This window comes from Eupeodes corollae, chromosome X (genome assembly GCF_945859685.1).
Source record: "Eupeodes corollae chromosome X, idEupCoro1.1, whole genome shotgun sequence".
NCBI lineage: Eukaryota > Metazoa > Arthropoda > Insecta > Diptera > Syrphidae > Eupeodes > Eupeodes corollae.
In genome coordinates, this window is record NC_079150.1 from 2,374,069 (window position 1) to 2,400,735 (window position 26,667).

At 32.3% G+C, this 26,667-nt stretch overlaps 1 protein-coding gene across 4 annotated transcripts; it reads right to left on the bottom strand.

The window, feature by feature from the left end:
* Positions 1-4,398: 4,398 nt before the first annotated feature.
* Positions 4,399-25,544, bottom strand: LOC129953247 (neprilysin-3). Of its 4 annotated transcripts, none has more exons than XM_056066215.1 (12): positions 25,006-25,544; positions 15,037-15,126; positions 14,789-14,905; positions 10,605-10,764; positions 10,267-10,546; positions 10,017-10,120; positions 9,740-9,950; positions 9,172-9,434; positions 8,854-9,082; positions 7,442-8,271; positions 7,153-7,295; positions 4,399-6,567 (listed from the first exon to the last, which is right to left on the bottom strand). In XM_056066215.1, exons 2-12 carry the CDS (start codon positions 15,037-15,039, stop codon positions 6,391-6,393), a joined length of 2,517 nt encoding a protein of 838 aa, XP_055922190.1. In that variant the 5' UTR covers positions 15,040-15,126; positions 25,006-25,544; the 3' UTR covers positions 4,399-6,390. The 4 variants fall into 4 exon arrangements, with proteins under 4 accessions (XP_055922190.1, XP_055922189.1, XP_055922188.1 ...); XM_056066214.1 differs by lacking the exon at positions 25,006-25,544 and adding an exon at positions 15,304-15,518; XM_056066213.1 differs by lacking the exon at positions 15,037-15,126.
* Positions 25,545-26,667: the final 1,123 nt, after the last annotated feature.

Sequence of the window (26,667 nt, forward strand, 5' to 3'; positions counted from 1 at the left end):
TAATATACGTTTTAGAATTCAATTACGTTCAAAAAATTGTGACCCATTTATAAGACATCGAATAAATAACTTCAGTAATTTGTGGGTATTTTTCAAAAAAAAAACAATATATAGAAGAAATTAGAAACAACCTAGAGCAACTTCCAAAATTAAGAAAATCGAAAATTGGGGGAGTTTATTCCACGCATTTTCATTTCTTTGGTTTTTAATTTTGCAGGAACTAATGAATAATTATCAATATTTTTGTTGATCGGTTTAACTAAATATTATAAAATAAATAAATAAATAATTTAAGTGGCGCAACAGTCCATAGAAAACCAGGGCCTAGTGACTTACAACTCTCAACCATCCCTGTGTGCGAGCAATTGCAGAGATGGAGGGGACCTACAGTTTATATGCCGAATCCGAACGGCTAATTTGAGAAAGCACTATTTCATGACAAGAATTGCTCTTGGAGATTTTGTCAATTCCTCGTCAAAAGCAGTACCCGTGAAAAAAACTTTAGGTAGCACAGGCAGGGATTGAACCCAAGACCTCTCGCATGACAGTCCAACGCACCGCACGGTACTACTAAACCAAATATTAAAATTTTTAAAAAATTCAAATATAAAACGTATGTAAATACGCTCTAAATAATTAAATAAATAAAAGTAAATTATTTTTAGCCTAAAATTAAAAATATGTATAAATAAAAAAAAAAACAATAAAAAACACTCAACGTATTGACTTCAAATTATTTATCTCATACAAAATATTGTTATGAGCATTTTGTTAAAACTTTCAGCAACACAAATCGCATCCCAGCCTCTTTGTAATTGTTTTTATTGAATCTGGAACAATTTGGCTTGAATAATCTGTAATATAAAATCAATTTTCTAATGTTTGTTTTGGAAAGATGGATGTTTTATGAAATTTAGTTCATAATTTATTAATTTTTAAGAATCTAAATTTTAGAAACTTAAGGTCTTCGCCTACGGTCTTAAGTTCTTAATTTTGTTGAGGTCCATTTTGACACCATCTTTTTTTCTTTTCTTTATAATTTGAAACTACATGTTTTTGAAATTTAGAGTACTTTTTGAGACGCTGGGAAAGAATTTTTGAAAAATAATGGCAATCCTTACCTTTATAGTTAAGTAGTAAATAACTGTATACAACAAATATTTCCAAACAAAATTGAATATACAACATTTAACAGGAAAAAAAACGATTTTTGAATCAAAGATTATAAAATATGGGTTTTAAATTTTTGAAGTGAAAATTATTTTGAAGCTATACATATTTTATTGTTTAACGCGTTCCTAAACAGTCCCTTTGTATACAGGAGCAAGTTCGTTCCACTCAGTCGTTTATTTTCATGTTTATTATTGTAAACAACTATTCATGCAATTTACACATTTTAATTTCAAAATAAAATAATCAAACGAAAAGCTCATTAAATTCTATTGCTTTTTGAAGAGCTTAACTAAAAGCTCTCAAAGTATGGATGTTAACAGTAAGGACAAAACAGTGTTCTAACAAACTTTCGTATAAAAAAATAGCTTAATAAAAAGCTTAGTAAAAGTATATAACAAAACGATATTAATATCATGGTGGAAGTTGAATATGGCGACATCTAGTTATTTTTTGTTGGATGTCACGTTCAGAACTTATTTTTAGACGGGCAATTTAGGGCCTATGCAAAGCTGTCAGTAGCTTTTCTCTCTTGAAAAGAATTTATTTAATTAAAAGCTTAATTTTATATAATTTTTCGTGAAGTAATTTTTTTGGGATTTCGGGTTTTATCCCATTTTAGGTTAAATCAATTTCGTGAACCCATTTGAAACAATTTAATTTTAACTGGAAAACAAATTCACTGATAAATATTTTCTAAAATTTTGATTTTGATCAGACATTGGATCTATGTAGAATATTATAAAATATTTATTGGCCACGAGCGACACTGTTTCGTCCTTACCGTTAACATCCATGCTTTAAGCCATTAGAATTAGAGTAATATAGGGTCCGCTAAATAACTTTTTTGTTTTTTGAAAATACTTTAAAAACATCGAGTGTAGCTTGGCTGTGTGGTACGTAGCGCCGTCCTCTTCAAAGTGGCCCGATAGCTCATTTTCGAAGAAAAATGGCCCAATTATGCATCTGGACCAAACACTAGTTTTGGGTATATCGGCTTTTCAATGTAAACGTGCGGGTTTTCTGTGCCCCAAATGAGACAATTTTGCTAGTTTACATATCCGCCAAGTTCAAGATGAGCTTCATCTGAAAATATGTTTTTTTTTGGCAAAATCGGCATCTTCTCTTAGCGTTGTTCCCAGCGTTGTTCAAGCGTATACACAACCATTGTTGTTTAGGGGAAGGATTCAAATAATTATCTGTTTAATCAAACATGAGCTAAGTGTTACCATTCACGAAAAGTGCACTAGTTGAAAAAGCAAACGATAAAAGAGCTATAGGTGTTATAATGCTTGAACAAATTTTATGAATTTCAACCTAGGAGCGTTTTTCCTTAAGTTTAAAATGTTACATATAGTTTCTCAATTTGATTCAAGCGTTGCTGATAAGTGTTTCTTTATTTAATTGTTGTTTTTTATTTCTGGAGTGTAGCAAGGATACCAGGATCAGGAAGAATTTGAGAATCAGCAAAAAGACCGGTCTATTCGAATAACTACACTGCGGGAGCGTGTTGTAACCGCCCGGTTACAAATTCAACTGCGGCAGACAACTGGAACTCAAGTCAATGATCAAACCATTCGCAATCGACTCCCAGAAGATGGTCAACGTTCCAGAGTGCGTGATATTCGGCTGAAATTTACACCGGGTCTATGACCGGTACATGTAAGCCTGTAAACCATAAAATTGAAGGTATGTACTTTTTACAGACGGATACAAAATCAAATTTGTGAGTGATGATAAAAGATGGGTTTCTTCTTGTGCAAGACAATGCGCGGCCACATTAAACCACATGGAAATTCTTTCTTAGTAAGAATTTATGTTTGAGGATTGAGGGGGAATTTCTGTTACTCTATACGGTACACTATTGGATTTGGGGAGGTTCAGGTTGAGTAAATGGAAAGTTTTATTAGTATTTGAAGAAGCTTGTTTAATTCCATTGTATAATCACTTGTAGCCAAAAATAAAAACGATTTGTCATGGCCGAGAATTTAGCGTTATTGTAAATATTATGTTTTAAAAATTATTGTTAGCAAGTGGACGACGCAGCCCGATGCAGAGGGAGAAACCGCTCTGGCCCAGGAATTTCTAAGGGCACTTAAAATTGAAAGCTAAACTCTATATTGATCATCAACATGCCTATTCTCCCTTATTTTCCTTCATGCTTTCGGAATGGGGCCCCTGTTTCCATGTTGTCTGCCAATCTATCAGTCACAAGCTTGCCGATATGGGCCCCTGATTATTATTGGTGCACATTTTTTAATATTGAATAAAAAAATGGGAACTCGACCGTATTATCAGTTGCTAACATGTCGTTGGCAATATCAAATTGAACGCATGATTCTGTTCAGAATCTTATCTACTAGCGTGTAGAATTATTTTTTATCCATCCTTAATTTCAACTAAACTGGACGAGACCTGTGAGATTGATTTAATGATTAACACTTTGTTTTCAATTTTATGCTAATCGTAATTGAAATTAGAAGACATGGACTTTGAAAAAATAGTAAATATGATTTTTCCGTCCCGGGCCCGGAATTCCTCTCGACGGGCCTGGGACGAGACGAACGTGCCGCGGCTCTCTCGAATGAATTCTAGCAATGAGGCCCAATTTTCAAGAATAATGTTTCCTTCAATAAATTGATACGTCACGCGAACATTATTCAAGAGCAAGTCTATTCATTATAAAATGGACAAAGTAAACATAGCATGAATCAAGTGACAGCTGTCAAAAGACCAACTAAGAAAAAAGCATTGCAATGTCAAACGACTTGAAATATTGAATCTGAAATAACTTAAATGCATGACTTAAGACATTGGGAATATTTGTAAACAGATTTCTTGGATACATACAAGTTCGTGCGTTATATTTATTAATGCAACTATTATTAAAAACTTGTGAACCCAAGGCGACATATCTAACATAATCATGCCAATTGTTAATGCTGACTATGGCAATGACATAAGAGTTTTTATGCGGACGAAGCTTCTTGAAACCCGCAGTAGTAAGGCATTCATCCAATCTTTTCTGTAAGGCTGTCGTGTGGTAGGCTTTCCAAACATGTAGTTGAATATTTAATCGATTGGCACATATTTAACCATGAACTGTCTTAGTCAAGATATTCTGAGTTCTATAAAATTAGAAATCCACTAAAAAACTAATTGTTAAGATTCTTTGTTCGAACGATAGGTAACTTACCTTTATAAATATCGAATTAAAACGACAATATAAACATTTTTCAAAAAAGTGTTGATAATTTTTTTATCTTAAAGAAAGTTGAAAATAGGTATAAAGATTTGTATGTTCTTCTTATTATTATTATAATCAATAGTTTTTTCTTTTTTATTCAAATATACAACTACACACATTGTAAAATTTTTCTTCAAAAATTTAAAGTAGTATAATTTTTTTTTTTTTTTGTCAACTTTTTTTTCATACAAAAATAAGCTTGTATAATCTAAGCATCTTATTCAACAAAAATTTCATCACAAAAAATTAAATCCATAGCCTATAACCCCTCTATTGGTTTTTTAATGAAATAAAGCAAAGTATAAACTGTATTTAAAAAAAATAACCACACCAGCCCGATTATTGAATTCGGCGGAACGGTGACAGGAGTCAGACTTTTCTCATATGTGTATAAATATTCCATGTTTTGTTTATGTCATTTTTGCTGCCTTGCTAACAATGGGACACGCATTGCGAATTAGCCTTCAAAATAAGGGTCAAGTTTCTTGTGCAAAATGGCTTCAAGATATACTTAGTATGCTTACAAGCTTACAAAACTAATTTAAACTTATTATGGAAAAAAACACTCAATCAATATGACAAGTTTTTACATTTTTTCTTAAGGTACTTAGCTATGGTTTGATTATTTAGTAACTTAGCAAATAGTTTAATAAAATTGAGGCAAACATTTCTTCACACCTACTAATAGGAACGGTTTTTTGGATGTGGAAAACTACAAAAAAAAAAATATACTTTATTAAAGTGGCCTTACTTCCCGTGCTTTTGTTGGAATCTAATTCCGAACCCTGTGAATTTGAAAATAACTACCTCTGAACTTGACATTTATTCCCACTTATTTGTGGCCAAAATAAATATGAATGGGTAAACCTTTATATGTATGAAGTGAGGGCTCCCGAAAGTTAATTTACAATGAGTTATATATGCATGAGTTATAGCACCTAACTGTGCCCGAGCGGGGTGTTTCAAGCGGGCAACATGCCTCATTTCGGACGACCCCCATGACTTTCGGGGGCCCTAACTTCTTATTTTGGCCACAAAAAAGTGTTAACATATTTTAAATTCACAGGGTTCCGAGTTGAGTTCCCATAAGGCACGGAACTAAGGTCTTTTTACTAAAGTAGATTTTGTACCCACTGAGGGATTTTCGAAGTTAAATGATCCCGGAGATCAATGAAATTTAGATAATTTTTATAAAGTCATCAAAGTTAACCAAATTTGCAGTCAAAAAATCGTTAATTAGTTATGACAGTTTCAAACTTATCTTGCAACGATTTCTGTATTTTTTGGTTTAAATTTTTTTTATAGAAAATGCGTTTTTCAATTGATGCATGTTGTTCCGCTAGCTTTAATCATACAAAGATGCAAGAAGTCTCTGACTCGCCAAACTTAAATGCTGCGTATTCCATAATCGGTATGATTCATGTTAATTATGAATTATTTAACATTATACATTATTTTTAATAATATAGTTCTTATATAAGTTAGCTCTTTTTTGTTCTTAATACAATCGTTTTGAAATATTAAAATCATTATAATAACAAAAATAAATTTATGTTTTTAAATATAAAAATAATTTTGTTCGAAAATCTCTTTATTCTTTGGTTCATTTTTTATTTTTGTATAGTTTTATAAATCTTTAAAACTTTTCATATTTTTTTTTTTACATCAACACACACATAATTTATATACCTGTACACATAAACATCTATTTGTGCGTGATACATTCATAGTACGCCTCTTTTTCTAGTTTGCTTAATGTTGATGTTATTATTATTAGGTTTTAATTCGACAAATGGATACACAATTAAAAATGAGGTTTTCCTTTTCTCATAGTTTTTTTTTTTAATGAATAATCAATTTTGTTTGTATATATTCTATTAGTAGTTGAAATTCTAAATAAATGGTCATTTTTTTTAATATACCTACATATATAGATTTATATTTTGATATTTTTGATTTTTGTTTTCGTTTGTTTACCAAACTTCACATTTTTTCCGTGGGTTCATCCGTGATCCTAGTGGACACTTAAATTCTTTGGAAAATTCTTTTAAATTCGATAAGGGACCAATGACACGATATTCTGGTGGGGCATGTGGATCCTTTTCTATTTGTAAAGTCGCAGCTTCGTCTGTAATCGCTGAGCACCAAACCTTTTTTTTTAATAATTAAAAAGAGAAATATAAACACAAAAAAAACAATTTTGTAAACTAATTTTTCATTATTGTGATAGATTTTTAAAGTGTTAGGTATATTGGTTCATCAGAAACAATGCAAAGATGCTCGGCTTTCTGTGGTGTCGTATTATATATTTGTTTAAAGATTTTGAATTGAATAACATTAAATTTCGACAGTCCTTTTTTTTAAGAAAATAAAAAAAATTGCATTTTAATAATAGATACCCATATATAGCTACGGATTAAAATCGAATTTGCGTATATATTAATTATAACTTATCTAACTTTTACTTGACATTAAATTTGTTTATATAATTCAACAATTCTTAACTATCATTAATAAATTGTAGGAATATTTCAAGTTGGCAGCTTTTTCCACAGACTCAAAGCACAGATAAGAAACTATACTGCCACTGTGTCTTAAACGTGTTTAATCTAGTATCATCATATTTTTATAAGAACTAAGATTCAATATTTGCAGAGCAAAGAGAAAGAAACCTCTTTATAAAGAAAATATATAACAATGTAGGTAAAACCTTCGATTAAAATAGCTAAACTTACTTGAGCAAATGAAACAAAAAACAGCTGTCGATGGGTTAAATTTAAGCCTGGAAGGGATAAATAATCAGCCTCTTTTTCATTTTTTGAACTGATGTAGGCATTAAAAGCGGCCTTAAGCCCACCATTGTCAGCAATGTTTTCCCCTACAAAAAAATAAACACACAAAATTGATACATCAGTATAAGCTTTGCTGATAAGACAAGAGAACCTTGTTTTATACATAAGGGGTTATAAGCTTTTTATTTCATGGAGTTGATTGTTCTTATATTTTTCGAAAAGGATAACTTACCCACAGTTTGCTTGCCATTCAAGTTCATACCGATAACTTCAAAATCACCATACTGCTTTATTATACAATCAGTCTGTTCGACAAATCTCTCAATACTCTTCGGCTCCCACCATTTATTCAAATTCCCATACTTATCATACTCTCTGCCTTGGTCGTCGAATGCATGTGTCAATTCGTGACCCATCACCACCCCCATAGCACCATAATTGAAGCTTTTCGGATTATTTACATCGTAAAATGGTTTCTGCAAAATTCCAGCGGGAAAAACAATTTGATTTTTCGTCGGTGTATAATAGGCATTCACTGTGGACGGAGTCATTCCCCAACCACTCTTATTTACTGGTGTATCTAGCTTCTCGAGGTTTTTCTTCAAATTGAACTGATTTATTCGTAAATTATTATTAAAGTATTCGGTGGAATTCAAATGCAAATCCTTGTACTTTTCATCTAACTGGGTGGTGTTTAAAATATATTCGGGGAATCCAATCATGTCGGTAATTGCATCGGCCTTTTCTTCGGCTTTTTTTCGCGTCTTGACATCCATCCAAGGGATGTTGCGAAGATTCTTTTTGAAAGCGTCTCGCACCTCGTCGATCATTTTTTCAGCTTGAGGTTTGGCGTCACCTTGAAAAGTTTCGCGTACGAAAATTGCACCGACAGCAAAGCCAATCACGTTATTAGTATCGCTTACACAATAGCGCCAGGTTTCTTCTGTTCCATCGGAGCCGAGCAATGCCTTGCGAACACCCTTGTAAGCATCACGGAATGGTTTCGAGAGGCAAGTTGTAAGTGTGCGGACTCCTTGCCAGACAAGGTAGTTATTAAGGGCACTGGAATTAATAGACACAGAATTTAAAAAAAAGGGGACCTTAGGTTGGGTTTTTAACAAAAATCATGATATTTGAACTCATTTTGATGTAAAAGCTGTCTATGCATAGCAAAAACATTCTTAAGCTAAATTAAGCTCAAGTTATTTTCAATGTTAAAAAGATACAAATTTGAGCCTGTTTCAAAATTCTTCTTTACACTTAAAAGATAAAATTGAGAGCGTAAAATGATGTTTTTTTTTGTTTTAATTGAATTGATGTAAAAAACGTTAAAAATAAATTTAGTTTTACGAAACTCTTAAGCATATTGGATTGAATTAAAAACAATGAAACTTCAACCTAACTCCGTGATAATATTAAGGATATATTATTTTTATCATAACAGAATCCTAAAATAAGCTAGAAATGAAAAAATTTCTGCAAACATTTAAAAACAAATTTTTTACTCATGTTCACGTTGCAAGTTCAATAAAAGTTTCAAAATAAAATTTCAACAATATCTAAACTTTCATTTGACTTAATGAAGCACATAATTGCATCATTTAAGCAAATAAGTTTATTATAATTTTTTGATTAAAAACTCACATTCTTCCTTTCTCCGTTTTTTGGTATTCCTGAACGAGTGTTGATAAATTTTTTAAAAATTCCGGTGCATAAACAATAACTCGCTCGTCTTGAGTTATTTTCCTACCAATTGTTTGAAGGGCATCAGCGAAATGTGCAGTGAAATTTATAAATGGAGCCATTGCATCGACTTCACGCAATGACATAAAATGGTACATTGCTTCTTCGTTTCGACGTTCTTCAGCTGGAGCTGAGAAGTAAAAATGAAAATATAATGATTTTATCCCTTTTCAAAAACCCTTTCATCTCGATATCTCTATCTGCATGGCACCTACAAACCTGTTATACTTGCAATTTGGGTTTCAAATTCAAGAACATCCTTCATCTGCTGTCTGACATTGGTCTCTTCACCCCCCAACAGCACTCCAATTTTCGTCATATATTCCAAGTAAGCTATGCGTACTTTCTCATGAATAGTTGTATTTAAATAATGTTCCCGAGTTGGCAAAGCTAAGCCCCCCTGGTCGATTTGAATTACATGATTAGACGAATTTTTGTCATCCTCGCCGATGGCCCAAGAAAAAAATCCACCCATATTGTACCTGAAAAACAAATATTAAATGAATATAAGTCGAAGTTGCTTATCGACCTAGAAAGTATTGAAATTATCTTTCTTAGCAAATTCTTTTTTTAAGGCAAAACAAAAAATGAATAAGCTTGCTACAATTTTCCTTAAGGTTTCATTAATAAGTTAAATTTATAGAATACCGTTCAAATAAGAAATAACCGCTCAAAATCAAGTTTGTCCGCCTTTTCCAAAAATTAATATAAATTCATCTATTTTCTCCATTTCCTAATCTTAGCACTACCTTTATCAACTAGGTATTAAATGAATTAAAAACTTTACCTGTTTTGTAACATTTTTAATGTTAACTCCATAGACCATTTATCAATTCGAAAGTCATGCGTTGATATATTCCAACCACCAACCTCACGTATAAAGTCTAACATTGGTTCTCCGCCTAGTTTGTCCATATATTCATCTTCATCCATGCAAGATTGGTAGTAAAGTTTAGCTTTTTTTTCTGCTTCTGATTTAAAATAACTGAATGGTTTTTCTGTTGTTTAAATAAACATAAAACAAAGAATAGAAAACATTTTTTATATTAGCCAAATTCAGTTACCTAAAATATTCCTTATAACCATTTGATTTCGCATTTCTAATTTGCCAAAGGTCCCCCAAACTGATTTGCCATCTGGCAGTGGATTTTTTCGTATCCATTGATTACTAAATTTGTGACGAATTTCGAAAATATAAGAAGAAACATTAGAGTAAAATAGATTTCACACTTTTGGGTTTGAAATTTAAATTCGACTTTATTATTCAAAACCGCCTTCAACTATGACGTTAACGGCGAACAAAAAACCACTTACCAGGCAAATCCATAAAAATCCTCACAAGGATCTATTGTCATATCCAAAGACTTAAGTATGTCGCTTGCCGCAAAAATGCAATACTTGTTGAGGCAGGGTCCTGCCGACGGTGATGGAGATGACGACGCAGTAGAAGAGGAAACTAGTGGTATGTCATCCACTAGCTGTTTTTCCACAGTCGTTTTATTCTTTGAAAAAGGTTTCCTATTTTCAGCAACCACTGGAAGAAGTTGCCTCAGTTTAGGTGGTGAGGTTTGCGGAACTATTTGATGGAAAAATGCTAATCTTTTTGGGTTTATTCGTTTGGGATTGGATGAAGAAAGAGAAAGACCACTTACTTTTTGTATTGTGTGGTTGGACGTGTAGAATACGAGTTGTATTGTCATGCGAATGGACTACAATTAATGTTATGAGCACAAGAATTGTTGCCGCCATAAGACCTGTTGTTATAATAAGACACCGTTCTAACTTGTTTCGAGATCGCCATTTGGAAGTTGCCTTTGGGTTTAGAAAAATTAATTAATTTGTAACCATGCGTTAGAGGTTTGGTTTCAAAATAAAATAATTAAATGCAATTTTGTATGTAGCTTTAACATTTTTATATAACTCGAATTCAACTATCACAGAAAATAAAACCCTAAAAACCACATTACTTCTGTGGCCACAAGCAACAACCACTTAAGTCGACTTAAGAAAAAAAAATCTGGATTTTTATCCCTATTTCTTGTTAAAATAAATCAACAAGGAAAAACAGCTTAAGTCATTCTCATTGTTAAAAGCATTAATGGAGAATGGATTATGTCGATTTAAAATACTTTTATAGATTAAAAATCTGCTTACAAATCAATCAAATATATCTTAATAAAAACGGCATAACTCGACTTAAGCGTTTATTTCAAATTTAAATAAGTTTTTGCTCTACAGCTACAGGCAAACAGGAATGAGTCGATATTGCGAATTTCCGTTGGCTACTTCGCGGGAAGCGGTTTTAGGATAATTAAAATTCTATAAAGTGTAGAATTAAGTTGAGTTCAGGCGTTTTTAAAAATGCAAGGGTAACATTTCAGTTGACTTAAGTCCTTTGGAATGTGAAGTTCTCCAAAGAATTTAATCAAAGAAGTTTATTGTAAAGTAAAAGTAAAAGTATTCTGAAAAAAAAATTATTGAAGTGAAAATAATAAAAAAAGAGCTACAATATGAGTCCAAGAGCCTTTCAAATTTTAAATCTTTGCTAGTGTTTCGTAAACGAGAACAACGTCAACGGCAGAAAGAAAACATTATTTGCGAACAAGCGAGTTATTTAGGTAAATTTCTTGTTTTAAGTTCAATTTAATGTGTATCGTTAGATTGTCCCTTTTGAATATGTAAATGATAAGTGCAATATAGGTGGTTCTATATGGTAAAAAAGTATAAAATGTGCTTTTTAGCCAACTAGGATCTAATGGTAAGCTGTTTCCTGAACTCGTAATCAACGAAACAAAGTAATTTCTAAATGGAGTCGATTATGAAAATCTATATGTACTTTTTAAACAGATTGGTGGCAGTATAAACACAGAATTTGAACATGATTATAGTTGAAATGACACAGTGCGTAGCCCTAATTTCGATCTTTCAGACACGGACGTTTCTTCAGATTCTCCTGACGAAGAACTATTGGGTAGACAACTTAAACAAAATTTGGTTGATTATCCTGCACAGACAACTGTTGAAAATCAAGCGGAATATGGTTAAAGTAAAATTATTGCAAAAAAAGAAGCAGAGGGGAATCATACACTCGAAAAACTAGAGTGGTTGGGGTAAGAAAATGCGAGCCTCTTAACAGCTATCGACAAAATTGCAAGGACAACATTTCATTTTAAAAACAGAAGAAAATCTTTAAATCTTATTGGGAATTGGGGACGTTCAAACAAAGAATTCTTTTTATCGGAGCTTTGATAGAAATAGAAGATACAAAATCACAGACATTGAAAAAAGTTGAGGTTCGACACCGAAACCGATATCATCATATAAAGTACTTTTTAAACTACGAGAAAGAAAAGATTCGTGCCTGCCAAAAGTGCTTTAAACAATGCTTCAATGAACTGATAATTTTCTAAAATCGGTGGTAAAAAAAATTGGAGCATCCCAATATGCCTTTTAAGGATCATCGTGGTTCCGTCTGAAGAAATGTTAGAAGTTGTAAAGGCCCATATAAACAGCTTTCCTGCATACGAAAGTCACTACTCAAGACGTGACACATCTTGTAAATATTTTCATGCGGATCTGACATTGGCTATTATGTACAAGCTGTTCTGCGAAAAAATTGAACTGTCTCCGTCAGCTTGAGGAAATTTACACAAATATTTAAAGGTATGTACTTATACACAAATGTATTCTGGTAATATGCACTCTTATCTACTTGTACATGTACATACATGGAAACTTTCATTATTTCGTATTTATTTGATAAGTACCTATGAATATAAAATTTACACAAATTCATGCTGGACACATGTTATAGGTGTGACACTCTGAAAACCAACATATAAACAGCAAAACGTGATGGAGTTAAAGAACTTGCAAGCCTTCAATAGGGATTTAGATCAACACCTTAGCATGACGGACTTGTCATACGACTCTAAGAGAGAAGACAAAATACTGGCCAAGGGAAATCCTGGAACCAAGGTTTTTGCATTTGACCTTTAACTGTGCCTACCGGCAGCATATACCTCCGAAATTCAGTAAGTTTTTACAAACGGCAAAAAAAAAGAAAAATCGAATGGACAGATTTCTTACAAAAATTCAAATCTACAAAAATAGTACGCAAAATTGGTAGAAATTGATGTACCATTCTTAATATAAATGAAGATATTGACTTCAAGTGATTTATTCTGTGCTAAATTTTTTTTAGAAAATTCTAATCTGCGTTTGTCTATGTAAGAAATAAAATTTGTCAAGAAATGCTACTTCAGTTTCTAAAAATTGATTTTCGATTAAAAACCTCTTTAACAAAAATTGATTTTGAAATCAAATTACATATTTCAAATTTCGAAATTGCTAATCTTTTTGGTATTATTCGTTTGGGATTAGATGAAGAAAGAGGAAGAGCACTTACACACAACAAATATTTTTGGTATCGAAAATTTAACTTCGTTAACATTGTCCAATAAATATGTACAGTACTTATTTTCTCCGCACAACGATACCTGCTGAACATTTCAAAACCTCTTAAATTTTAAATGTAACCACTGTCGTAATGTAACATTTACGCAACATTTGTATGCAGCAGACGCACTTACCCTTCCATGAACATGCCTTCTCAGAACGATGATAGATGGTATCTGAGAGCTATGACGACAACATGCGTTTCCATAGGCCACAAGCCCAGCCGTTATCATTTTTCTAATACCTTGAAACCAAATCAGAGTTTCCGTAGTAATGGTATCGCTTACAAATGTATAACTTTGTTCACGATTTTCAGTGGAGCTTTCCAGAATGGAAGCTTTTCACAAGCTTGTAAGGATACCTAAAGGCACAATTATTGCCGTCATTGATTTTTGGGTTTTTTTCTTCGTGGTTTGGAATAAAATTAAAAAGCTGTATTTGGTTGGCTTTAAATTAGAAAAGGGATTTTTGTTTATAAATTTTAAGTGCATACGCTTTGGTCAATAAGTACTTTATACATTTATTATGTTCATTTATAATCGCAAGTCCAAATGAAATTATGAAAATGGTTGCAAGTTCTTCAAATGCAAGAGTTTAAGCAATAAAAAAAAAAGAACAAATTAAGACAACAAAAAAATTCTATGACCATTAAAAGTACAAGACAGAAGCTGAAGTATTTTTGTCGTTTTTTTGAAAGACCCTGTTAGGGCCATAGCTCATCACCAAAACCGGGCGAATTAATTGGGCTATAAGGCAAGTACTCCATTGATTATTCTCGAATAACGAGATTCCTATGTCATACAAGATCGCATTTATAAGTAGATCAAATTATTTTGAGGAAAAATCTTGGTTTCGGCTTCACCAAACGTAAAAAAAACGCCCTGTTTGAAAGAAAAGATATTATAGAAAAGGCATGGAGTAGGTTATCCTTCGAGAGATAAGACAAAAAAGAGACATTAAAATAAAAAGATAAACAATGATCTTTAACATTTGATAAATGATTTTTGTAACATAAAATAAAAAAAAAGATGGTTGACCTTTTGATTTTTATAGAGCGGTTTGAAAAATTCAAAATATGTAGTACGGAAACCCTGGACAAATGATTCTTATACACAACAAAATTGAAAATCTTCACAAAGCAAAGACAATCCACATAAAGACCAGAATTGTAATGTTGACAAAAAATAAAGTGCAAAAATTTAGATGACATTTTTTTTAATAAATTTTGTATACACCTATACAATTTTGTAATTTAAGTTTAATAATATTTTTAGAGATTATTAATATACGGAACACGTTTATACGGAAACGCAGAACCAATTTTGAGTACGAACAGCTTGAGCCGGAATTTAGTAAGAAACAAGAAAGGAACACTTACCCTGGAAGTATGATAACGTAAATGATATCCAGAACTAGAATTGCTTTCTGTCAACTGAATTGCTCCGGTTGAACTTGTGTCGTCATCTTGAAAATCCGCATGTTTGTAACGAGTCATCTAAAACAAAAAAAATCATATGGATCACAATTTTATGTTTGCCTATAAGAAATAACCGCGTAATAAATACGTTAATAGTTCTTTGATAACACAAACACAACAACCAAACAAAAACTAAGATCAAAACATACCATTTATTCCAAAACAATACGTCAATGTGTCACTTTATCCGCCTTTGTTTACACTCAGAATGTCAACTCCTTTCGAAAACTATTTCAAAACTATAAAATTCGAATGCAATTCAATGAACACTTGAATTAACAAAATGCAAGTAAAAAAAATAATCTTGATTTCCAAACAACTGCCCTGAATTGCGCGTTTTCATTTATTTATTCTAATTTATTAAAGAAAAAAATTACTCTATAATCAATAAAGTTCAACCCCCCAACGACGATTACCAAAGGAATTCGAAAGATGCAACGATTCGTTAGTAAAGATGGGTTACAAGTTCACTTCAAATACCGTGTGTAAATTATAAAGAAAATGTTAATTATTTTGTAACAATAATATTTAGATCATTTAACGAGTTGCCGATGAATTTTGAACAGCGAAAAATGAGATGACCAAACAAACTACAAACAACACAAGCAAAAAATCCAAGCAGACGAACAATATACTTCCACACCTACAAATATCTCCCCTAGGTCTATCTATAAGAAGCTTTGTTGCTCCCTAAACGATAAAAAAAGATACAATTGAATAAGAACCCGCGCATATATCTAGTTTACATAAAGATACATATTTCTTAATTATTTTCTGTTGTGTATCCACCCTAATCCCATGTGAGCATAGTCTAGGAGATAATGCTCATTTTGCTTCTAGTTGCGCCACAAAGTTAATTATGGCTTGGTCTACCCCAAACAAATTCGTCTTATTTACCTATAAAGATGCTTTAAATTCATTCAGTAAACTGAAACGTTTGCTATTCAATCTTAAAGAAACTAGAACCTAATTAGCTAAATGTTCTTTTTAGCCTAGTAAATTGCTTAAAATGGAATTAAAAAATTACTAAACCGTTTAAAATTCTGCGCCATTGTTATGTGCAGGGCGTTAATGCCTATCAACATTAAACTTTGTCATTTCACCTAAATAGCATGGAAAGACGTTAGTTAATTGATTGAAATCGAGTTTTTAATTTTAGTCAATTTGACACCATCGTTGCACTTGACACGAGCTGACAAAAGCGAAATTTCACATTTTATCTTTTAATGGAAATGTTCAAGTTTTCTAGTATTTGGATTTTAAAAAAGGTGAATATATAGTCAGATTTAAGTTTTCTTATTTTGCTACTTTAAGTGCCAGATCCACCCGACTCTTAAAAGTCACTTAAGTATGTTACAAATATGCTTTCTAAGTTGGCTCGCTGCATTCTGCGGTTTTAGGTGGATCTGAATTTAAGCATTTTCTGGTGTTTTCGATTATTTTAAAACGTAAACTACTATTTCTTTAAGCATTTGTACGTTTCACATTGCTTTTATTTACAACACAACAATGCTGACTTTAAGCTAGTTTTTCTCGAGATATCTACATTTGAAATATTCCGAAAAAATATTTCGCATCATCAGAGATACCGAAAAAAGAGCGTCTGTCATGTTTACACTGTATACCACTAATTGTAGTTTTTGTTGTTGCTGTAAATTAGATGTGGAAAACAAATTTTAGATTGACAATTTATGAGTTGTCCTACGCTTTTCCCTGCTGATGAAGTATAATGGACTAGTAATCGCCAAATCAATCTTATAACTTTAGATCTGAGCAGTGTCCTGACCTTAATCCAAATTTAATTTTCAGTGACAATGTAAATAAACCACGTTTAATTGAGAATTAATAAATGGACTTAATCCATACGAACTTTATTACTTTATTAATCTCAATACTTGTGGGTTCCAAGGTAATTTCATTGTATTCATTGATTAAATTTGCATTCATTTTTTACAGTTATATACGTGAAAATTGATGAATTGAAAACATACATAGAATAATTGCATAGCTTATTTCAAGTCAATTTAAAGTCGTAAAAGGTTATGCCATCACAAACCCCTTTTTGGATATTTTTTTTTGAATTAAAACTTACAAAAAAAATCTTACAGAATTAAAGAAATCTACTTTTTGAATTGATTTTGCTTTGGATGCTCTAGAATTGAGATTTAAACACGAATTGCAGAACATAAATTTCCAAAAAACAATTAAAGTGACACTTCCGTTAAACTGATGGCTAATTGAAAATATCTATTAATTTAATGTAAAATCTTTGAATCTCTTGAGAAATTTCTTGAACGTGTAATTTGTGAGTGCCACACTAAAGTTTCTTCCCAACTAATTATACCCTAATTTGTAAATGCATTTTTTTTTATAAATTCAGGAACCAATAATTTTTGCTCTCTACAATTTTAAAGTTTTTTTGACTCTAAGATACAAATTTTTTTAAGGGTTCATGCAAACAACTTCTTTTTTAGAATTCGTCTTTTAGCTTAAAGATAACAATAGTTACAATACTATAATATATACTATATAATAATTACATTACATTTCACACTACTCAGCACATAAATGTACAGAGTAGAGAGCACAGCACCTTGAGCGACTTGACTATGTGAGTCGATAAAAACACAAGACATTAATACAAGACAGAAGGACAGAAGAGAAAGAATAACAGAGAGATAGAACACAAAGACAACAGCACGCGGTAAGTTTCGAGACGGTCCCCCATCTATCTACTAACCACGCTCACTGATGCTTGATTTCGGCGATCGATGGGAACCGAAGCTTTATCAGAGACTAGGCCGTTGCAATATATAGTAACAATACTAACAATAGACACTGATTGATTGACAATTGAAGAGAACAGAGACATACTCAGGACAGCGCAAATAGATCCAGAAGAAGCCATCTTTGACGATGACTTTTACATAATTGAAGATCCGAAAGAAAAAGTGGAGGCGGTGGGAGCTGCTTTGCAGCAAGTGTACAAGATGAATGTTAGCATTCGAATGTTAGCATTCGCCCCAACCACGACACATGGCAATCTGAGAACCGCGGTTTCATGCGGTTTAATGACTATCCCTTGACAAATGCCATTATCGCCGAGCAAACGGGACCCTTGTTAGTGGCGAAGGTCGTTCTTCAGCTCAACGAAAAAGGGAAATGACAACTCCAACCCGTCAAATATTCGGTCAAAAAGTCTAAGTAAGTGGGCTGCGGGCAACAAAATAATTCCGGATAAACAGTTCGGGTTCAAGGCGGGTCATGACACAATTCATGCTGCGTCTAAACTCGTTTCTGATATCGAATGGAATAAATCCAAACAACAATGCACAGGTTCTGTTCTGGTTGATTAGGAAAAGGCCTTTGACACCGTATGGTTAGAGGGTCTTTACCTAAAACAGGCTTACCTAATGCAGGCTTGGCACAAGCCAGCCATTGTTGCATATACTTTATGATATTCTTAACGGTAGAAAGTTTTTTGTCTAAAGTGGCAATGTAACTTCTACCACAACATTCTTCAACAGGGAGCGGTGAATTCACCGATTCTCTTCAGCATTTACACCAGCGATCTGATGGGTAGTCTTGCGTACGCCGGCTGACGATCTTATTGCGTACAGAACGGCTTGAAAGGTTAAGGTTATTAGCGCGATTTCGACAAGATTCAGCGATATTGCGACGACTGGAAAATGAAAATAAATGTCAAGAAGTCGGAGACAATTCTGTTCCGGACTCCGTTGGCTAGGTCATTGTTGATCTTCACGGGCAGCCATTAGCGAGCAAAAGTCTAGTGAAATACCTTGGTATCTGGTTAGATCAGTATTTACATTTCGACAGACACTTAATTGCTGCTCTGACCAGGGCCAGAGGAGCCTTTGCTGTGACGAAACGGCTTTTTTTTAACAGTCGGCTTGACCCCAGAGTGAAGGTAATTTGCTACATCGCCCTCATACGGCCGATGATCGTTTGTGGTTGTCCTGTGTGGTTCAACGTTGCCCCTTCTCAGATGGAGAAGTTTTGGGTTAAGATTGAATTAATAAAAAAGAATTAAAAAAAATTGATTTACAATAAAGATTGAGTCTGGGAACAATAGTTCAGAAAAAAAGAAGATAATTCTTTACATCTGGTTCTGTTTTATTTTCTTGGAAAAAAGATAACATTTTTCTGGCAAGCATTCTAGTTTTCTGGTTTTTTTTTATATTTTTGTAGCGTTCATCGCATTTATAAATGCCAACCAGAATACATAATTTTTTTGACAAAAGCTGCGTTTCAATTTCTAACATTTCTGCGAGTGAAATGCACCAAAAACCCTCTAAACTTTTGTATTTTAACTCTTAAATTATGTGCCATATTTCGAATCGTGTTGGAATTTTGGAATGCTTTCTTATATATTTAGGGAGTCGTACAAATTAAATAGTTAAACCATATCTTGCTGGACAACAGTGTTCTAAAATAATCTAATAACTAAAATTGTCGCTTAAGCCCTTGAAATATAAATGTAAATGTATAATGTTAAGATAAACATTATGTTATATACATTCTGTGAACCTCCTTTGGAGAACATTAAAGAACTTTTTTAAGCTTTTCTCAAGAAATCAAATTTATGTTAAGCGTTGGACCCCCTCTGTTTTTGAAAAGTTTGTGTACTAATTCTCGGTCCAATAAAATATTACTTTCTGAAACTGCAAAAATTAAGAAGGCAATAACACAAATAATCTTATGATATACATGGTTATGTGTGGTAATAATGAATCGAAGCTTTTTATTTTGTGACTAAGATAAGTGCTAACTTGACTCAATGAGTCCTAGCATAAAACTCGAATACAATAGAAAATACAATGAGGCACCGGTAGTTCAGGTGGTGAAATTTTCAAGAATTTATCCTTTGTAATCCTCTTTATAAAAGAAAATTATTCTTAGAGATAAAATTTAAGGAGTTCGCTATTAGACAAATCAGCCTTAATTTATTTTAGGTTGTCCAGGAGCATAAAGTCTTCCAATGCTACTATTTAGGTCATACAAATGAATTGAATATATCCCATCATTATGGACAACATTGTTCACAAGGTGAACATTAAAAATGGCAAATGATAAATTTGATATCACAATAATTAAGCTTTCCATCATATCAGCAGTGTACCAGTGAATTTCTGGGAATTTCAAATATTCGAAGAATACGAACTGTATGCTCATATCGAACCTAGGACGCATGCAACAATCTCTTTACATTTTGGTTAAAGGTCAATCAACTCAATCATCTATCTATCCAAAAAATACATAAGGTAATACATACAAATATACTTAAGGACAAATATCGAAAAGTGAAATTTAAAATGTTTACTTCATGAAAAAAAAGGTAATTAAGTGTTTTTAATTTTACAAATGTAATTAAGTGCGTGTGGGTCTTTTTATTTCAATAAAGGTTTAATACCTCCAGCATATTGCAAAAATGTTATGAAAAAAACTCTTTTATTAATGGACATGGATTGGACAGGATAAGGATAACCTGGGGTAGTTCTTCCATATGAAAATAAAAAATATATTTAAAGGGGGAATAATGTAAACCATGCAATTTAATTAAGACTTTGTTGGTATATTTGCAGCAAAAACAGTAATGCAATACACAGAAAACTGAAAATCTCCATTGAAAAAAATGTATTTTCCATATTGAAAGATTCATGCTGTTAGGTTAAATATTACAATATACAGTGAAAGCTCCGCATGCCGACATCTCGAAAAGCAGACAATTCTTTTAAAAGACACTTTTTTGGGAACCAAACTTTTATTTAATTCTCCAAATGGCAGTCCGCCTCCAGCGTTAATTAGAAAAAGGAATTTTTAAGATTGAAAATAGATGCAAAATTGACTAATTTGCATGAAATGGTGGCCTTTTTTTTGGAGTATTACCTAACAAAACAATTACCCTTGACTCTGAAAAATGCATAACGGCGAAAATGCCAAATGAGAATCACGGCAGGAAAAAAAATGTATTGCATTAAGGGACTAGCTCTCTACTTGAAAACCAAACAGGAAAGCTTGGATGAATGTATGAACGAAAATAATGTTAATAATCCAGGTCCACCAACAAGCAGTGTCACAACTTGTAAAAGAAGAAAAAGGCCAAGAAATAGAAGAAAGAAAAACTGGACCAGATTGCTGTTGCAAGAAATATACTTAAGTGTTTTTTACAAATTAATGAAGAAAAATTGAATGTTATATTGGAAGGTTTTGACAGCTTGGGAGATGCGAATATGCAAAATGTAGATTTGAGAGGTTTAATCAAATCGGAAAAAGTTGTAATAGAATGTCCAAAAACTGGCACAGGGAAGAAACGAAGTTGTTCACATAAATATTAAATTAAGGAGTAAAAATGGGTCACCTCGTTTAGATACATGTACGACGTACGACATTGAAACTGTTGCAGTTTCAATGTGCTAACTAATTTGAATGTGGTATATTATTCATCAATTAAAATCAGGATCGAATTTATTACATTTTGGTACAGAGGAGGGGCCAATCCAAACTTTGAATAATCACAGTAATTACAAGTATTGTTTGTTTAACCGAAAATTAAAAAAAAAAGCAAATGTGCAAATTCTTTAAAGCATATCATTTTAAAACATTCGTTCAGTAAGGAGATGCAAAAACTGCAGCAGAGCTTTCCAAACAAATTATTGTCATATAGGCATTTTACTCTGTTAAGACATTTGAGCCAGAAGATAATCTTCCACAGGCAACATTATTAAATGCATTGAAAGGGAGCCAAAAGCTTTGTGTAGAAAATGATGAACAAAAAATGGAAGCATTGTGGTAATGGACCAGAACATCCAGACTAAAGTTGACAACTAAGCCTTTAAATCTTATTCGAAAACAATGAAGGGATTACCTTAAGCTACTCAAAAGAAGATAAGGATACAGCTGATTTTAAAAATCCAATCCAAAAAGCAGTTAACAAAAGATTGCTTCGTATAGCTTTTGAACATGTAAACACATTGAGATCCATTTTGAAAATAATTAAATTTAGCAAAAGGCAGGCAATAATTTTGAATTTTCATAAAAAGCAAATACTATTTCTACTTTAAATTTATTTGATTAATAATAAACCATATACAAATTTAAACAAAAATTAGTTCCTCTAAACCGGAAAGCTCCCACAACCGAATGACAAATCAGGGACCATGAGTGTATGTATGAAATCTATGGGAGATTTAACTGTAGTACACCTACAGTAGTGAGCATCAGCAACGATGGGTTATGGGCATCAGATCATTGATGCTTGCTATGTGTGGTTAGGGATGTTGATTAGATTACAGAGTTTGACATCAAAAGGATTCAATGTATGTATATGCAAATGTTTAAGAATTTAATATGGAACCCAATTTACTTAAATAAAGTGGTGTCCATGGAAAATGAAAATATATACTAGTAGGAGTTGTATGTGAAAAAAGAAGTAAAAGTTACATTAAGCAGAAATGTAACTTTTGCTTGATTTTTTCTTTTCGACTTATTGCAATCGATTGTAAGACCGATTTTAGGAAAATGGGTATGAGAGTTAGGCGTTAAAGCTACAGAATTAAAATATTAAATTTAAATGTGTCTTTCTGTATCTTTTCTATATACACAAATAATATAACAGAAATAATGCTTCTGATTGGAGACTTCAATGCAAAACTTGGAAAGAGACTAAACGAAAAAAAAACCCTATGAATATGGAAAACTACTGAATATCGAAAACAATATTTTCTGTAAAATAAAAAGAGTTGGTAGAAAATATTTTTAATTTTTAAAAGCTAACTAAGTCAAAGGAAATTTTTTACCAAGTTTAAGTATTGTTTTTTTGGTAGGTTTTTATGTTTTGTAAAAAAAAATTTAATTTTATTGAGTGTTGACAACAATATTTTTTAAAAGATAAAAGTAGTTTAAAGCCAATATCTCAAAGTTTTGAAAGATATCAAATCAATGTTTACCAATTTTTATTAATTTTTTGTTAAGGTTTTTATTTTTGAATGTTGAAAGCAATATTTCTTAAAAGGTAAAATTAGTTGAAAGACATAATCTTTAATTTTGAAAAGATATTTGAGTCGAATTTCAATTTTTACCAACTTTGAGTAATATTTTTTTTAGGTTTTTATTTTATATAAAAAAACTGTCAATTCGATTTTTTTCAAAAATTTTAAAAAACTGTTATCTGGATTTTATTTAATTATATTTGTTTGGTATCACGTTACAATATATGATATGAAATTTAATTCAAGTCTCTAGCGTTTTTGGTTCGTATGATATTTAAGGTTAACCAAAAATTTCACTTTTTTGGGGCCCATCTACAGACAATGAATCAGTTTATAGAAAAGTGCAATTTTGACAACCAATATTGCTGAAAACATTACAATATGGACATCCTTGAAAGATTAAAATATGAATCTAAACGTTATTAAGACTCTCAAAAACATGTACAAAAATAATAAAGCACAAATAAAAATAGAGATTACAGAACGTACATTTAGAATGACAAAAGGAGTTAGACAAGAGGACCCACTTTCAGTTTAAAAGGATATTTTTCAAAAGACAAATTTAAAAGGAAAAATATAGTATGAGGATATATGAAAAATAAAAGTTATGACAAACCACAACAGAAAATATATAATTCTAGACGGAAAAATATGCGTAGAAGACTAGAACAAATATAATCTATTAAGGACAAATATAATCTATTAAGGACCAAGAAATTAATGAAATTAACAGACGCATAACAAACATCTGGAAGCAATTCTGTAACCTCAAACAGATTTTAGAACTGGACTAAAATAGAAACCTCAAAACATCTCTTTGACTGGGCTATTCTATCGGTTCTCACATATGGATTACAAACCCTGAACTTAACTACAAAATCAATTGACCAGCTAAGGATCTGTCAGACGATAATGAAAAAAAAAATCCTCTTTACCCACAGACAAGATAAGAAATGAAAAAATCCACATCAATATCCGCATAATTGACTTAATAGATAGTACGAAAAGACTTAAATTGAGCTGGGCAGGACATTTTTCAAGAGCCCAGGATCAAAGATGGACAAACATAACTCTAAAATGGAGACCGAAATGTAAAAGACGAACAGGACGACCTAACAAGAGATGGACGATCTTTACCAAATGATGCAAGAAATCGAGACATATGGGCCGCTTCGGCGGAGGCTTATGCCAGCAACTAATAAAAATTGTATTTAACATCAAAAAAAAAATTAAATTATAAATTTAAGTTATCCAAAAATCTAATGTAAAACATACACTTTAAATCAAAACCAAGTTAAAAAGTTATACCACATCTTGCTGGAAAACAGTGTTCTGAAATAATCTAATGACTAAAGTTGTCACTTTTGCCCTTGTAAAGTTGTTTGAATTTTTCCAATCATCTTTGGAGTACATTAAAGAACATTTTAAAGAGGTGCTTAATAACTCATCTTTATGTTGAATAAAGATGAATACAATTCAGGATCCGCCCTTGAATACCCACACCACAATATAGGAGCTAGTTGTAGTTAAATTAATTTCCAGAAACTCGATTTAACCTATTAAACAGGATTCTATACATCCCTTACTCAATCTGGAAGATGTTTGTTTTGCAAATAAGAAACATTCGCATAGGTTACACACTGCACGCCCCTGATAGAAGGACTTCTTGGCCTTTCTTTATTAAAGAGGTTTATGTATCTTAATTTAATTATTTTTCAGGACATTATACGCGGGTTCTTAACTCTTAAACCAACATAAACCCTAAGGCTATAATTGTTTTGTTTTCTACATTTAGAAAAATCGATATCAAATTTTATAAACAAAGTCGGAACAACGGCAATATATACACGACATATGTACATATTTATTTATATAGGTACAAAAGTACATTTTTAATCGAACAAAATGAACCCAAGTTCACTATACTCTCTGACCGAGTTTTTACAGCTTCTGCCCAATACCGCCATCCACACATTTACCATTCATAATATTTCCATATGGCCGATTTAATTGATACACAAAAAAAATAAAAACAAAAAATAAAAAATACTATACATTTTAGCATAAATTCAGAAAGTACGGAAGTTGCACCTGGATTTAAGAACTTACCTTAACTGCCATCATAGTTCGTTCTTATTTTGAAAATTGTTTGTTATTGTTTATGTTTTTTAACTGAACTATAAGTTGAATTCTACCGAAGGAGAGAAAAGGGGAAAACTGTCTTAGCTAGTGGAAAATCGATAAAATTAAATTCCACTAAAAAAACGAGTATAAATACATAAAAGCAAAAGTGACATTTTGGAACTTTTATGATAGAAAAATGCTATCTTATCTTATTTCATTAAAACCGACAAGCAAAGTTACCAAAGAGCAAGACACATTTGAAACCCAAATAAAAAATAATAAAAAACACTTTCGAAAACGAAATCCTTGGAAGGCATTTATGTTGCTTTAAATGTTGAACTAATAAATGCTCATTTTTTTTTCTTAATTCTCAGACGTTTAAGAAACCAAATACAACACCACTACCAACTGCCAATTCGGCTTTAAAATTAATTCGAAATTAAGGAAGAACTTGCGAATCTAAGGATGTAGTTGGCTCAATGAGACACAATATTCTGAAGTTTATCAATGATAACCGGCGGTTTTTATATGGCGGCCTGTTTTATAAAGGATATTCCGAATTTGGTATTTGTGATAGCCACAAACACTATTTTAAATAAGAAGAACTCTCCCAGAGTGAACGCAATTTGCAAAGCTTTGAGCTTTTGGTAGTTTGCTTGCCAGTATTGCCGAGACATTTTATTTCGCAGCAGCCAATATAGAATTCATTAACACGTATGTTGAAAGCTTTATAAAAATACCAATGGTGCCTTCCGCGGATAGTGGACATTTCAGTTAGCGGACAAATCTAATGAGGTTATTCTTGGTTTGAAAGCTTTGAATTCCGAAAGTAGAGAAGCTTGGCTCATTTGTTTGATCCTCGATACAAACAGACATAGAAACGCGGAAAGCACTTCATGTATATAATTCGGAAAACGTGACGGTTAAAGATCTTATCGATTTTTAGGAGAAAAGATGCGATCGTGAAAAAGATAGCAAAACTCGCTTGAATACACACTTGACGCGTCCGGTCTCGCTTCAGGTATTGGCTTGAAAAATATTAAAAGCCTTGCAATTTAAAATCCCTTGTGTCCCAACAATTTCTCGCCTAATTTTTTGGGTAATCAAACTAGCATCGCCATCTGTATTAGATGGCTGCGATTGTTAGTAACTGATATTTTATCCACTGTTATTGCGCAGCTCGTGGATAGATGTTAGATAAAACTCAACTTTGTCAAATGCTGCTGGACACAGGATCTCAAGTATCCTTTGTCACAGAAAGCTCAGTAAAAAGATTAGGTGTTCGTCGTCGTCACGCTCGTCTTCCTATATCTGGTATATCTTCCCTTAAAGCTGGTATAACCCAAGGAGCTGTGAGCCTTAATCTTAGGTCTTGTATTGATTCAAACGAACATTGTGGGAATGGTAGGTATGCGCTGGTGCTATCCGAGAAACATAATCACCGCATTTTTACAACCTTGGCAGAGGAAAGTATAAAATGGGAGTTTATTCCTCCACAAAGTCCTCGTTTTGGAGGTATTTGGGAAGCGGGGGTTAAAAGTGTGAAACTGCACCTTAAAAGTTGTAGGGACTTACATTCTGACATTTGAAGCGTTGTCTGCTTTGCTTTGACAAATTGAAGCAATATTAAATTCTAGGCTCTTTGTT

What these genes read in the sequence shown, in the direction of transcription:
- LOC129953247 (XM_056066213.1), bottom strand. An exon ending in CCAACCACACAATACAAAAA is followed by an intron (nt 10,547 to 10,604) that starts GTAAGTGGTCTT and finishes CAAAAAGATTAG; the next exon opens with CATTTTTCCATCAAATAGTT. An exon ending in AAAACGGAGAAAGGAAGAAT is followed by an intron (nt 8,272 to 8,853) that starts GTGAGTTTTTAA and finishes TATTAATTCCAG; the next exon opens with TGCCCTTAATAACTACCTTG.